The sequence below is a fragment of the Corapipo altera genome, unplaced genomic scaffold (assembly GCF_003945725.1).
Source record: "Corapipo altera isolate COAL_440 unplaced genomic scaffold, ASM394572v1 78, whole genome shotgun sequence".
In the NCBI taxonomy this organism is placed as follows: Eukaryota; Metazoa; Chordata; class Aves; order Passeriformes; family Pipridae; genus Corapipo; species Corapipo altera.
The window spans coordinates 3,531,111-3,546,461 of record NW_020884904.1 but is presented as its reverse complement, the minus strand read 5'-3'; the positions used below and the strand labels follow the sequence as shown (position 1 = coordinate 3,546,461).

Sequence of the window (15,351 nt, the reverse complement as noted above, 5' to 3'; positions counted from 1 at the left end):
AGTGTAAAAGTCTTTTTGAGACAAAACACAAGAAAAATTAAGTCACTGGCATGTTATTGTGTAACATAGTACAGAATAGTCCCTTAAAACAGAATAGGATCGTGTAAGAATCCCCTGGAGAGCTAGACAAAATGCTACAGCAAGGACAGGGAGATATGTCAACAGACACATCACGGATTTTAGGAAAGGCCCTGCACAGTTTGTGTGGCTTTCTGCTCACCTAGCTGACAACCAAAGTTTAGAGCTTTGCTCCTGTGATAAAGCCGTTTACTCAATAGTTCTTTAACCCGATAGTTGTCTAAACATTCCTGGTCAAAGCACACCAAGGCTGCACAGTGGGACTGCAGATTTAAATGGGGGATTTAGAGCTGACAGTCCCAGAACGAGAGCAGCTGGTGAGCTTGTCCTGCATGAAGGCCATGGGCTGAATCAGCCAGCATTACTTTGTAGAGGCTATGGTTGAGAACAAGACTCCTTCTGATATGGATAAGAGAACCTGATGGCTGCATGTGATTTGCTTACTTGCATACCAAAGCAACATTCCAAAGGAGAGTTGCCCAAAGAAAATTTGTCCTTTCTTATCCTCAAAACACTACTAATGCAAATCAGAGAACAAGGGAGCAAAAACTCACTCTACCCTTCTTGCATTTTCACTTCACCGATTTGTGAGTGAAACATGTCTGTTATTTAAAGGTACGTGCAGCACTGCATGCAGCCATGTCACATCCTTCTCATGGACTGGAACTTTATTAGTATAGTGTTTCTTAGCCAGAAGTAAACATGCACAAATTTGCAAAAGCACTTTGATTTCTGATCTAGTCTAAAAAGACTGATTTCCCCAGGATGGCCAGGTTTGGGGATTTAAGGTGTCCTTGGCTACAGTTTTCCCCTAACTGTGAATGATCTACTTTGCAAACAACTTTAATGCTATAGAAAGGACAAATAAGCAAAGCAACAGAGATGTGCCCTGTACTTTACATTCAGCCCTTTCCCACTCACTGCCTGATCTGCAACAGGAGACAGTCTGACCACAGTCTGTGACAGCAGATACAGCAGAGAAAATGTGACAGAAACCAATACAAAACAAACTGGAGGTTGACATGCAGTCACATGGTTGAGAAATTTAGCCCAAGTCTTCTGAGGTCTACATAGCACCTTCCACACAGGTTCTTCCTCACAATCACTTTCCTTATAACCAGATGGAAAGCAGCAACAGTCCAACAGAAATACACCAGAAGCAGACCTTCCCTCATACCTCAGTTCCTCCTACCCCCACAAAAAAACTTCTCTCAGCCAAGAGATGTGTCAGAATGGAGTCCTTCCTTTGAACAGAGATTTTGTTCCAAAAATGGACAAACCTTTCTCAGAATCTTGCAGTTCACCACTTACCTATCCAGAGTGTCCTGGGGCACTTTACTCCCTCCAGCTCTGCTGTTGACATTGGCATTCTTGTTGGCAGTCATGGTCATTTCTGCTTTCTAGAAATGTAGATATCTGTGAGAAGAAAAAAATTAAAGCTTCAACAAGCCCAAATGACAATCAGCTGCTAGAACTACTATGCTGTGTAAAGGCAGAACTCCAGGCTGCTTTTCATTCTATAAAATGCAATCAGTCTGGTTATGATCCTGAGAAACTAAACCCTACCTCTCTGCTGCTGCTCTTTCACGTCCACAGCCAAATTTATTAGAGCCCAGTGCTATAAAGGGAAATATCTTATGGGAATTAGGTGTGTGCATCAGGTTCTGACCTGTCTGATGAACAGAACTTGATACCAAGTTCACAAAATATTACAGGTTTGGTGTGGTTCTTCCACCCCTCAGTGTATGTGGAGAACCCAGTAACTGCACTGCGTGATACTTGCGAATACCATAGCTATGACTGGCATTTTGACCACACAAAAGCTATTCCAAGGAATGAAGAAAGCTTTCTCAATTTTAAAATGCAGCTCTATTATGGAAACATTTTTAATAGTGAAATTTATTCAATAGTGGATTTGTTGAATATAACTTTCAAATCTGTTTGTGGTGTGAAAGTATCACAAATGGTTTTCTCTATTAGACTCGATTTTTTAAGTAAAACTGTATTAGGACACTTTTAAAACCTCAAGTAATATAATGAAACTTTAGCAATGCCTAGCTATGTTTTAGAAATATGGTAATCCCAAAAGTTGTGAATTTAGTTTCAGCCCTGTATATTCAGTTAAATGCCCAAAAGATGGGTCTTACTTCTTGACATTGTTTCACTTTGGCAAAGAAGCAGCCCAGTACCACGATTTATTTTGCTTTCATCCCATTATCTTAAATAGGAATGTCATAATGTGACTGAAGGGAGAATATGATGATATGAATATAGGACAGGATGTAATCCAAAGGATGCAAAAGTGGTAACCCCCAACATCATGCTCCTATGTTGACTATATTCCATGTTTCTCAGGCACAGAGCACAGCTCTTAGTGGCCATTTCCTCTGTCACTGCAATCTCTTGAGAAATATTCTGCAAAATGAAGGAGGAAGGTATTTTCACATCATGATAAGATTCCTAAAATGCCAATGGAGTCCCTTGAGAAAGAAATAGAACTGTACTTATTCCATCTGATGCTGAAGGAGTCATTTATCCAGGATTCTGTAGCTCTGCTGGCACCACTCTGGGTGGTTTCTGAGATGTTGCTTAGTTTATAAACTAAAATATCTACCATGGTTTACAGCACTGCCACCCAGGGTCTGACCAGAGCTACCATTTTTTACGACCATTAATGGTACAGCTAATGCAAAAATAAGGAGTGTTACGAAACTTCTTGTTTACTCAAACCCACAGTAAGTCCAGACTGCTTGAGAAGCCACTGTAATGTGATGCTGAAAAGCAAGCTGGGAACTGACAACACACAAAAATCCCTGTACTAACAAAGCCATTGCAGTGAAGGGACATTCTCTAAACCACTTCATTCCGAACAAACACAGTCAGAAAATCTCTTGCAGATTGCAGCTCCAGAGGCAGAGTCAATCATGCTGACCACAGACTCCAGGTCTACTTGTCCTTCTCCACTGTCTTGTATCAATTTTCACAGATTAACTGGAGATTTTTTTCCCCAGTTGGTAACATTTTTTTTCTACACTGAAGCTCCCCAAATTCTTCCAGCGTCTCATTGTTATTGTTAGTGTTACATTATCAAGATAACAGGACTGTTACAGAACTGCCTGTTCCGACTGGAAAAGGGATTGCTTGGGACAAGAAAGAAAGCCTGCTGCTGCTGGCCAAGCTTTCTAGGACTGTACATTCCACAGGGAGCAAGCAGTTTTTTCAATGTTTTCCACTCACTTTCCACTTCAATACTTTTACAGCATTAAATCTGTCTAAATCACATATTAAAAACTAATAAGAGAGAAATCAGAGACGTGGCATAAGGAAAATAATAACTGCTAGCATGCGGGAGTTACATTAATTTTCCAAGATTTCCTTTTCTGTGTAAGACAAAAATGAGCTCAAGAAACCCTCAAAAAGATGGGATACTGATCAACATATTAAAAAAAAAATTAGTAGTTGTTGTTTTCTAAGAGTTCACTTTTCCCATACCCAAAATTCAATGGAAAAAAAGTATGTCAAAGTTTGATAAATATCATTGTGGTCAATATTTTAAAGAAATTATTATTTAAATCTCACATTTCAAAGCTAGCATACATGTCAAATAGGCCAAACTGATTTGTTTTCAGCAAAAGAGGAATTGAGTTCTAGAAGACAATTTCACAAGATATTTCAAATTTAGTGAGATAAGCATATTTCTTCCCATGCAGTTGAGACTCCTGTATATATGGTGCTATAAGATGACTTTCACATGTAATTTTTCTTTAATGCTTATTTTGGATTATTATTTTACTGCAGGTGATGCTGCATATGCAGGGAAAATGCAAACAACCTGAACATGACAGAAAAGTATTCAATCAACAATTTACAGAGGTGCCTGGAAGCAAAGGTTCATACCACCACCACTCCAAAAAACCCTCAATACACCCCCCCAACCTCTCCCAAAAAAAAACCAAAACAAAGAGGGACAAAGAAAAGAAACCTAAACCAAATTTTATGGTCACGTAGCAAGTTATTGTAGAGTCTTCAAATGAGTGTGACAGCCCTGCAAGTTTATTGAATCATTGTATGGTAAGAATCACATCCCTTGGGCTTGGGTGAGAGCATTCTTCAATAGTGTTTGCAAATTATTCTTCACAGAGCAACGAAAACCAAAATCTCTCAAGTGTTGTGACATACTGTTAAAAACATATCCAAAAATAGTCATGTCACACAGATTCCACATTGCCTGGTAAACCATCTAACTGTATTTACAAATACAACAGAACTCTTCATTTTCAGACAAAGTTTAAAGAATTCCTCTGAAACCCTTATGTAGCCATAGTTTGTGCTTTACTCCAGACATGGTCTCACTAGTGTCACTGGGACAGCTCTCAAACTGGCAATTTAGTGAGCCTAGATGGTAAAATCTGGGCATTCTTCATTATTACATCAATTTTGCCTAAAACCTCCACAAACCATTTATCAGGATCGAAAGGTAAACATGAGAGACAAATATAAACAAAATGTGTGATGGAAATATGGGATCTACTGCTCGTGCCAGTCAGGGTTCAGCATCCTGACTGAAAATAGCTGCTGCAGTGCAGATATTTCCTCACAAATTTTTGTCATTGCAGGATACCCCAATGACAGAATAATCCTTATGAACCACCTGCCCTGCTCCTAAGGGTATCCGTATATTTTTAAAATTAAAGTGTGGCCTGGAGCTTTCTAATGGACAGATGAGGCACTGAAAACCACTGAAAACCACTGGGCTAACGAACCTTAAGGCAACATTGAATCTCTAATTCCATTAACAAATGTTAGCAAGGAAGAGGTAAATCCTATGTTCCTCCCGTCTGCAGTTTAAAATTATTCTTACTTTCCTAAAGCATCCCAGCACTTTGGAAGCACCCATTCTTAGTCTCACTACAGTGCAAGTGAACAGGAGCAAGGCTTGGAGCAAGCACCTGAAAAGTCAAAGCAACCAAGAGTGCTTTATTCATGCCTTATATCCTCCTAAGGTCTCAGGAAAACCTTCTGCTTTCTAATATACCCTGTGTCCATCAGTGAACACTTTCCAAGAACTGACTCCCTCCTCTCCTGTGGAAGGTGAATAACATTGAACCTGGTTATTCATATCTAGGCTCGGATGTCTTGAGTAGTGTCTATACAAAGTGTCTCAGATCAACATGTTTTAGAGAAAACATTGTCATAATTTGAATCATGACATCTTCTGTTCTGTTAACATAACAGGAGCAGAAGGGGACTTTTCAATTGCAATTTATTCTGTTCAACAGAATGCATGTTTTTTGTTTGTTTTTCTGGGGGGTCTTGTTTTGTTGTTTTTAATACTGTGCTCAACATCCCTTCCTATCCATATGGCCCTGGAGACAGGAAGGTATAGCAGGGAAGAACTACAGGCTTTTAAAACAAACTCATGCTTTGAAAAAGTACTTCAAAACAAACTCTCAGAAATATATAAATGATAATCGATTTGGTCTACTTATTTTTCTCTTAAGAGTAGCTGCAACAGTATGTCTCTAGGCATTGAGAATTCAGCTTAGCATGTTAATATGCTTTTCTGAGTGCTTTAGGGAAGCTCACCCACATTTCAAGAGGTGTTGTATAGCTAAGCTTTTGTTTAGGAGTCACAAGCTGCTTTGTGGCAATTTGCCTACTCCCTTCCAGTAACATAGATAATTATGTCCTCCCAGAACAACATCAGTTCTGATGAACTGGAAAGTCCAATAAAATTTTCAAAGATTCCTGCCTTGAGAGGGCATCTGTAGAGACTCCAAAGAACATTGTTCCAAGAACTACGTGCTTTTATCATGTATATCTGCTCTGTAAGTTTTGCCAGTTTAAGTTTAGCCACCCAATACCATCCAAACCAAAACAAAGAGCTAAAGGATCTGCTCAGCAAGGACTTGGTGTTGAGATACTCAGAAAGTATTCATCAACTATTTCATCCCAAGTTCAGTCTTTGCAGGACACAGACTATGATGACACCAACACGCTTCTTAAAACACGAGAAAAGATTGCCTTCAAGGGGAGCCCTAAAGGCTGGAAAAACAGACCTTGTGCTATCAGCAGTGTGTACCTGCCTGAGTCATATTACACTGCAGCACAATCTGTAAGTGAGAAAACAAGATCAAGCCATTCACACAGCTACATACATCTGAGCGCCTGACTGAGAAAAAGTGACTAGTACAGTGTACAGATTTGGGCCACTCGCTTCAGAAAGGGCACTGAGGTGCTGGAGTGTGTTCAGAGAAGAGCAACGCAGCTGGGGAAGGGTCTGGAGCACAAGTCTGATGAAGCTGGGGGTGTTTAGTCTGGAGAAGAAGAGACCAGGGGGACCTCATTGCTCTCTACAACTACCTGAAAGGAGGGTGTAGCGAGGTGGGGGTTGGTCTCTTCTGCCACAACTGAAGTGAAAGGATAGGAGAAAATGGGCTTCATTTGGGTCATGGAAGGTTCAGATTAAACGTTAGAAAAAAATTTCACTGAAAGAGTAGTTAGGCATTGGAATAAGTTGCCTAGGAAGGTGGTAGAGTCACCGTCTGTGAAAGTGTTCAAGAGGTATCTGGATGTGGCACTTGGGGATATGGTTTAGGGGTGATTATGGTTGAAAGTTGGACTAGATGACCTTGAATGTCTCTTCCAACTTTGATGATTCTGTTTGTGGATAATAGAACCAAAGGAATAGGGTTTGTCAAACTTCTCATCTTTATAATACTGCAAAAGGCACAGATTTTAACTGGTATTAACTTCACAGTCTCATCCAAAGTTTCTCTCCCCACAATCCACAGCTTGTTTCCAATCAAGTCAGTGGGCAGTCTCTCTGCTAAGTCTTCCCAATCAAGATGACAAGTTTACTTCTAGCACAAACTTCCTAGTATAACCAACAAGGAGTGGTGGACTTGGTTGTCATTGACCCTTGCAATGCCAACCCACTCTTCAGCAGTTCACTGAACTGAACTGGTACCACAAGGAAACTGATGTTTCAGCAGTCATTGGAGGGGAAAGAAGTTACCTCCCCTCAGCATAGGCTGGCAATCCTGGTTAGATGCAGAACCAGGCAGGTGAAAAGCAGGCACACTGCCCAGAGCTGGGACAGCTCTCTATTCCCCCCTCAACCCTCCTTTCCTGTTTTTCTGCCACCTAAAATGCTTTTCCCTTTTCTGATACTCATGCACTTGCCTGTGTTGTACCTTCCTCATTTGTTTCCCTCACCCTCCTTTACCTTCCTATTACTTTATTTATCTTCCGTGGAGCTTGAATTGAAAATGGAAAATACCTGGTGGAAAGAACAGACCTCACTTGAAACACACCACAGTCCAAAAGTAAAAATTCGTCACTAAGCTCCTCTATTAGTCTTAGCACTGCTAGGGCAATCACAGCTTCCAAATGAAAGGGAAACAACATGAAAATCAAAGAGACCAGTGCTACTGTGCATTTGCATTCATCTTTTATGAAGGGATTTTCACAAATACTGGGTGTGACCACGCTTCTGAGGTTATGGAGGTCACTGTATTTGAAAAACTTCTAGATGTAATTACAGGAACTCTCTAGCACTTAGGGCATTTGCTTTACCTTACTTGCTTCAGTATTAAAAAGTATCAATAAGGTTTTGTTTGTGCTTTGCTCTCTTACATTACTAGAATCATAGCTGAAAGAAGTTGGACAGAATCCAGCTTTTGGACTGAATCCTTCTTCCATTCTGCATACAAGAGAGACATTATGATTTGTGCCACATCTAGTACAGTAACCACCAGCCCTTTTCACCTGAGTAGTAGCCCATACAAGGTTTCCTTCCAACCAAGATAAATTACAGCTATTGCTGTACCAGCAGGGAAGTAACTTCACTGTGACTTCTACCAACTCATTTGTGCTAAATGAGTGCTTTTAAAGAGCTCTGACTGAATACAGCAAGTACACATCGACTGACAAATCAAACAGAATTAAACTGAAGGCTCCTTTAAAGGGGACTGATCCCCAGGGAAGCGAGAAGGAGACATTAACAGAAAACACATGTCTGTTATTGAATCAGAAGTCAATATTTCCCTGTGTAGGTTGAAGAAAAAGTATGGGTTTTAAATAGTACATTGACTATTCGAAGTTTAATTATCTTGATTTGAGACATCAGGGTAGAAAGAGTTTATGATACCACACATTCTCACCCCATCGCTCATACAGCTATCTCTTTCAGGGAGCCCATTCATCTGACAACCTACCACCTGAGCTTTTTTCTTTGCCTGAGGCTGATTTTCAGTCGTTCATTTAGATTATTCCGGACTGTCAGGAAAACACACCGTAAAAATTGTTTCAAAGCATACATTACTTAAAACTAAATTTGTGTGCTTTCCCTTTAAGACAGAAATCTTTCTGATTGTGGACAGCACTCTAAGTGGTATGTGTTCCTATAGTGTATAAAATACTATTTCACACTTGCAAACACAGAAGTTATTTTTGCTTTTAATTTTTTGAGAGCAAAAAGAGAAAAAAAGGAAAAACATTCATCAAGACATCTTCTGTCTGACATGAATGCAGCAGAAACTCACGTATTTAATGTAAGAAAAACTGTTAGATTTCAAACACTGGAAGCTGGACTTAGATTTACACTATTCTCACATGGTTTCAGCAAGAAAAATATGTAGTACATCTCAGATCTGGATCACTTTACTACAGAAAGGTGTCTTCTGATTTCCTTCTGCTGTACTTCAGTGTCAGTCACAATCTGGCAAATCCTCTCAACAAACCGTTTAATAAACTTACTGAACACTGATTTGTTGAAAGCCCTTAGTAATCATATTTTGCAATGCAGACTTAGAACCAAATAATCAGAGGCCTATATATTTTTCCATTTGCAATACAAACATTTCCATAATGACCAGATGTCACTATGAAAACAGCCTACTTGGAAATTGTGCCCAATATATATCACAATTCCTTGCTATTATTCTTCCTTTGTTCCTTCCCTTCGTCCTCAGGATTTTTGCATAAAATCACCCACTCAAGTTTCAGGAGCTCACCTGCTCCTGTTGCTCACTCCTCACTGAAGTCACAGTCCTCTAATAAGAACACCAACACCATTTGCACAATAATGAACTGTCTCTTGCGACACAAAAACCAAATTACAAATTTGCTAAGGAAGAGAGTAGGTTAGTTTTAACTAACCTAATCCTTAACCTAATCCAACTTCCAGTTTATGAAGAAAGATGCTTTTTCATTAATATTTTTTGTGTCACAAAGTATATGATAAATGAGATAACAGAATGCCTTTTGGTATTTCCCATAGGGTGTCACCAGTCCCTAAGAACATTCCAATGCAATTGAAAGCACAGTTCATTGGACACAGTGCCTGGGAGCACACACTGTGGGGTAAACACAGGGTGGACAAACCAAGATGAAAGTCTTAGTCAGTCTTAAAAGGAACCTCCCTGTTGAGCTGACATCGATGACTGAACCTTCCTCACCCCAAGGCTGACTGACAAAGTCTGCTGAACAGCTGAGAAGCATCCTGGCTTTGCAGCTGCTGTAGGTTTTGATTTGTTAGAGCAAAACACAGGTCACAGCTGTAATGCAGAGCAAGATGCTGTGCCCAGTGTTGTCAGCCCACCTCCCTTCCTGCCTGCCAGGCACACGTGGCTCCCACTCCCAGGCACGCCACTAAAGTGCAAACTGCAAAGCTATTAGCAGTTATATGTCTTGTGTAATGTTTTAATAAGACATGATGGGAGGAAGGGGAATCTTGATGCAGCTGCATAGAGACTTCATTTTGCCAGACATTTCTTATGAGTCACTGAGTTATGCCAGTTGAGCTATTCCCTGACTACTATTGTGTATGGACAACTTTTCTAGAAGCAAGCTGTGCTACCCAGAAACATCTGAAGTACACTGCTATACAGAGTGGCTTAACAAGATCTCTATTATATTGTGCTTTAAACATGATTTAACTTTCCAGGGTAGACAAATGACCTTTGTTTTCATTTATTGATTGTACTCTATAAAGCAGAAACATGTCAGAGCTTGTCTGTATGCAGAGGAGAATTGACAGCATTTTAAACACTCCACGTGAAGTCTCCATGCAGATGTTCTTAGTACATTTAGGGTGGGAACTTGCCTTGTATAGGTGCATACTTAGAAGTTAGAATATAGCCAGTGGATTATCTAAGAGCGGGCAGTGAGCTATAAATTAATAATTTGGCTTCCCATTGCCTGTACAAACAGACCTTTGAGCCTCTTCTCCCACACCCCAAGCGACAGCAGTGAAGTTGACACCCACAGAGCTTGAAAACTCTCAAAGTAGCCTTTCATTTTGCAACTGCAATTACGACAGTGTGAAAAATACATTCTACAGCAGCAGTAGATCACCTTTAAATACCAGTGGGTCAGTAAGGTCAAGAACTGATACGTGGTGGCACTGTGAATCTCCTAGTTAGATCACTATGTCCTAGTAATTGTGTTACTGTTCTGAGTCAGTATCTCCCAGAAGAAGGTCCTGTCCGTGATACCTAAGCTGCCAGTGCTAACACTTCTAGTGAAACAACTATTAATTTGCATGGACTGTCTCAACATGATGATATAAAAGCATCCTGGGAGGATGAGGTATGGGCTGGAGACCTCATGGATACAAGTAGGAAATATTGACCAAAGCTGTCTTGGCTTGCCTAAAGATATGAGAACAACTTTGGGTCTGTCTCTTTAGCTCTTGGCAGTTATCCAGAGAATCTGGAGAAAGGCACAGAGAAGATCTCAATTCCCTTGTATCCAAAGTACATCCAGAAGTGGCCTTGGACACAGATATTAGCAGCAACAAATGGGATGGCAATTAAGTCTGTTGTTTGTATTAGGGATTTGTGCAAGAATCTTTCAGGAGAGGTATCTGTTTACATTCAGAAATTATGTTCTTGCACTTAAAGCAACATCTGCAGGATGCAGGAACTCTGAGCTATGTTTGAGCTCTGACATGGATTTCTTTAGCAGTCTTAGGAAACCTGATTAGAGTTGAGATCCTCAAATTCAGTGTCAGAGAGTAAAGCACATCACCCACACTCCAGAATTTGGTTATATGCCCATTTTCCCAAAGCTGCTCCTATTTTTCCTACAGAGATCTATGGCTCGATATGTCCAAATATCACTGCTCTAATCAGGGTAGTGATATGGACCAGGAGTAACTTTATGACTTAGCTCACGCACAAACAATGAGGACCTGTTATTTACTAACATGGTTCTCCACAAACATGGTGGAGCCCAGACATGGGGCTATCACCAATGGTAAACACATCAGCAACAGAGGCAACAAGCCATTGCTCATCATCTCCTGCAGTCACCAAAACCACCTTCTCCTGTCTCCTGTGGATGCCTTCCTAAAAACTGGCCTCTCCTGGGGCAATGAGCACCTGTCTCATGCACAGTGGTTTTCTGATTCAGATTCCCCTCATGTCTATGAACAACACAGCTGCTGCCTCCCTCTCCTTCAAACTCTATATGTTCCAAGCCAAAACAAACAAAACCAAGTCCCCTGTGCTCCCTGGATGATAAATTACCATGTGAGCAGCCTGACTGAGTGGGTGCAATCCATGCCCTGCCTGCCTAAGCTCCATCTCCCACCTCAGACAACTAAATTCAAATATGGGTGAGAAGCATGGATTCAGCAAATGAGTGAACCCCAACCTTCCTCCTAACTGTGCCACTGAAACAGAGGATGCGTGCTAAAGAAGAAACAGAAAGGAAAGGTGAGGTTCAGACAAATATTAGGTGAGTTGAGGACTGGTAGAACAAAGGTGAAATGAAGAATAGCTAACATAATACGAGAAAAACACAGGTGAGGAGATTTTTTTAGAAAGATAAAAAGGTAGTAAGAAACCACAGGTGGGAAGAGAAATACACTCCCATTCTTTCCCTCCATGCTAGGAACACACTCTGTGTCCCCCAGAGAAAGCAGTCCATCTATCATCATGCTCAGGGATGCTTTCATTCCATGGCTAAAATCTTCCTTTGAATTTTCCCAAAGATACTTCAAGAAAAAAGGATCTGTGACACTGTGGGAACCTGACATGAGACTTCACCAAAAGAGACAGAAATTCCTGCAGTCCTGCAAAGTAGGTGCAGGTCCACGAGAGTGAGGACTGTCCAAACTCTGCATAGCTATTCATTTGATACACAAGGCCAAACTCAAACCTAAATTCAAGTTTTTGAATTTAGGTGGGGAGAAGCCTCATTCCCCATGCACATACAGCCCTGCAGTGACTGCAGGAGACTAGCAGTTCCCAGACTCCTGCAGCTTCTTTACAGAATTGGTTCAGGGGAGGAGAGAGGAGGGGGGTGAAGACAGGAGAGGAGAAAGGACTGAGAGAATATTGGCAGCTATAGCAGAATGACAATTGCAAACTAAGCACAGCAAACTATTTCTTATTCCCTTTGTTAACAAAAATTATAGTAGCTATAGTAACAGAAAGAGGGGCAGGGAGTAAAAAAGCCTGAGACTTTTTAAAATCCCCTAAGAACACAGCTTTCTAATATGGGGAAAAAAAAAAAAAAATTCGAGATTTATTGCACCAGCAGCTCCCACAAGGCAGGGCTATGGTAATGCACAATGGGTTCAGTTAAAGGCACCAATCATTAACCAGTAGAGCTGGGCTTAGTAGTTGGCAGGCAACATCATCTCTTCCAGTGACCCACAATTTCTTCAGGGACTGAACTAGCTTCTCCTGCTGTGTGATGAGTCCTTCAGTCCCATTTCTAGTGGCTTTACCTCATATTCTCTGTCAAGCCCTGTGTTAGAGAGACCAATGTCACTGCTCAAAACTCCTGTGCTCAAGTCTTTGTGCACATATTCCTTGCTAGCCATCACACACTGGTATCTCCATGGGTACTGCCCATGGCACTGTACACTCTGCAAGTATCTCAGAAAGAACAGCATTTCAGTTCCCTGCTGCCTGTGTGTATTTTCCTTCTCAAATACGCACACTTGCAAGCTCAAAGAGGGGAGGAATGTCTGGCACTTCTGTGGTGACCATCTGGCAGAAGCACTGCTCCATTTTCTGGCAGCTTGACCAGGGTCTTAGAACAATTATTTCAGTTCCTGATTCAAGCGCTGGAGACAGAAGATCGAGTTACATTTCTCTCCAGCCATCAACACTAATTCAGTTTTCACTAAGTCAGCCTTGCTGGAATTTCACTCTTCCACACTAAAACAAAACAAAAACAAAAAACCAATCAACCAAACAAACAAAAACCAACAAAACAAAACAAACAAACAAACAAAAACAAAACAAACAAAAAAAAAAGTGTGAATCTACATTGAAAAGCCATTAGAAGAAACATAAGGAATTTCAAGAGTTTCCCTTCAGAAATGTAAAAAACACCAATAAGATCCAACAGAGAGGGAGCTGTTTCTTCCTAGAAAGGATATTTTTATAAGATAAAATGACAAACTGAATCTATCGCAGAGGAAATGGTACCATGGTCCTCTGTGATATCCACTGGCTTTATAACTACCCTGTAAATAAGCTTTCTTTCCTTACTATGACAAGCTGATTGTGAATTTGAAGAGAGCCTCTTCCCAGCCATCACTCAGGCACAGGTGCATGCAGCCGTTGGAAGAGGCGCTTTTCCCAAGAAAAGAGTTCAGCTCCCGCAGCACTGACCTTTGTCATCTGCATGAAAGCAAAGTTTCAACAAGCTACCACAAGCAAAAGTGTTATAAATCACCTTTCATCAGGCCTCCAACCACCAGCCAGCAAAACAACTGGAAACACTTAAACCTGTTTTAACATTCCTTGTAGAAGGAGGCAGCAGAACACCTTCCTGGCCACCCACAGGAGCTGATTGCAGCCACCAAACCGCTATGGACTGTGGCTGCTGCCAATGGAGAGTCTCAGTTGAGGCTTCCTGGAACAACAACCATTCCCAGAAGAGCTAGGAAACAAGGCAGCAGCCACAGAAACACCAGCTCTGTTCCCATGTACACTGCATTCAGAGTAGCAGAAGGGAGTGAGGGGGTTTTTGACAGGGGCAAAAACAAATCCACAAACAAACCATGAATGATACCAAAGATATTTTAAATCTCTTCAGGCTGTGGGATGGTATTTGATGATTTGAAAAAGCTTCTTCTCTTCCTTTTTATGAAAATGATTTACATACTGCTGCGTCCATGGCATGTTGGAGACCTCTCAAGAGACCAGCCGCTGTTCCAAAGAACTTACACTTCTATGACAGGAATTTCATAAATGAAGGCACTAACTATCTTCCCAGATGCAGGCTTGAATAGAACCACTGTACTGGTGAGTTCTGCTGAGGGAACAATCTTTCTTCACAGTCCTCAGGGCAGGAGTAAACCTGACTTAGAGCAGTGTTACAGACTGAACTGCTTCGTTTCCTGGCTGGAGAGGACCAAGACCCCCCCCAAGCTGTCAGACCAGCACTGAGACCCTTGTGATCCTGTGCCCTTCCATTCAGCTGGAGGTGTCCAGGAATAACAAGTGAGGCCCATCACCGAGACCCTGTCACACAGCCTCACACACTGCTCCCATGGGTGATCCAGGTTTCCCAAATCCCGCTTCTCTGCTCACACTGCAAGTCTTAATATCTGTAATGCCAGGGAGGGCACAGGAGAACACAGCCTCAAGAAGAAAGCATGATACCATGCCCTTCCATCCAGCTGGATGCATCCAGGAATAACAAGTAGCCAGTGCGTGCAGGAACAGGGTCCTCTTTCTTGTTCCCAGATCGGCTGCAGCGCCACAATGTGCTACCACTTATGTTTAACAATATTAAAACATGTAACATGAACTTGGAATATTTGTGTGAAATGATTAATTTTATCCAGATAGTATTTGGAGTGTCACTCTGGCACCAGCATTTCTACCCAGTTTTAGCACTGGTGTTCCTACTTTAACTCAATTCAAAACTGTAAGTAAAATATAATTTAATAGCAATTTGATTTTGCAATGATCTCATTGAAAAGGCATATCCACTATTGCCCTTGCAACACAGAAATGGCCACAAGATAAGCCTGAGGGACACAGATTAACAGATACAATTTCAGTCCCTTCTCCCTTACAGGGAATGTTTTGACCTCTTGCCAAGCAGAGAGCATTCCACACACAGTAGGATAAATTTGGTATAGCACCCATATGGAAATATCTTCTTCACAACAAGGCCAGGGTGTAAAATCTATTATCTGAACACACATGCTCTCTCACTTCACAAGCAAATGAGCCTACAGCAAAGTTTGACTCAAACCTTCCCCGTCTCAGGGGAGTCCATATTTGAGCAAACTTT

The 15,351-nt window shown here is 41.2% G+C and overlaps 1 protein-coding gene across 5 annotated transcripts in view; it reads right to left on the bottom strand.

The window, feature by feature from the left end:
- The window catches only part of ST5 (suppression of tumorigenicity 5), a 172,313-nt gene that overhangs the window by 97,382 nt on the left and 59,580 nt on the right, over positions 1-15,351 (bottom strand). For all 5 annotated transcript variants that reach the window (XM_027651048.1, XM_027651049.1, XM_027651053.1 and 2 more), the window contains one exon: positions 1,390-1,494. In XM_027651048.1, the coding sequence (XP_027506849.1) occupies positions 1,390-1,469 (80 nt within the window). In that variant the 5' untranslated portion in view covers positions 1,470-1,494. The remainder of the gene's footprint in view (positions 1-1,389; positions 1,495-15,351) is intronic.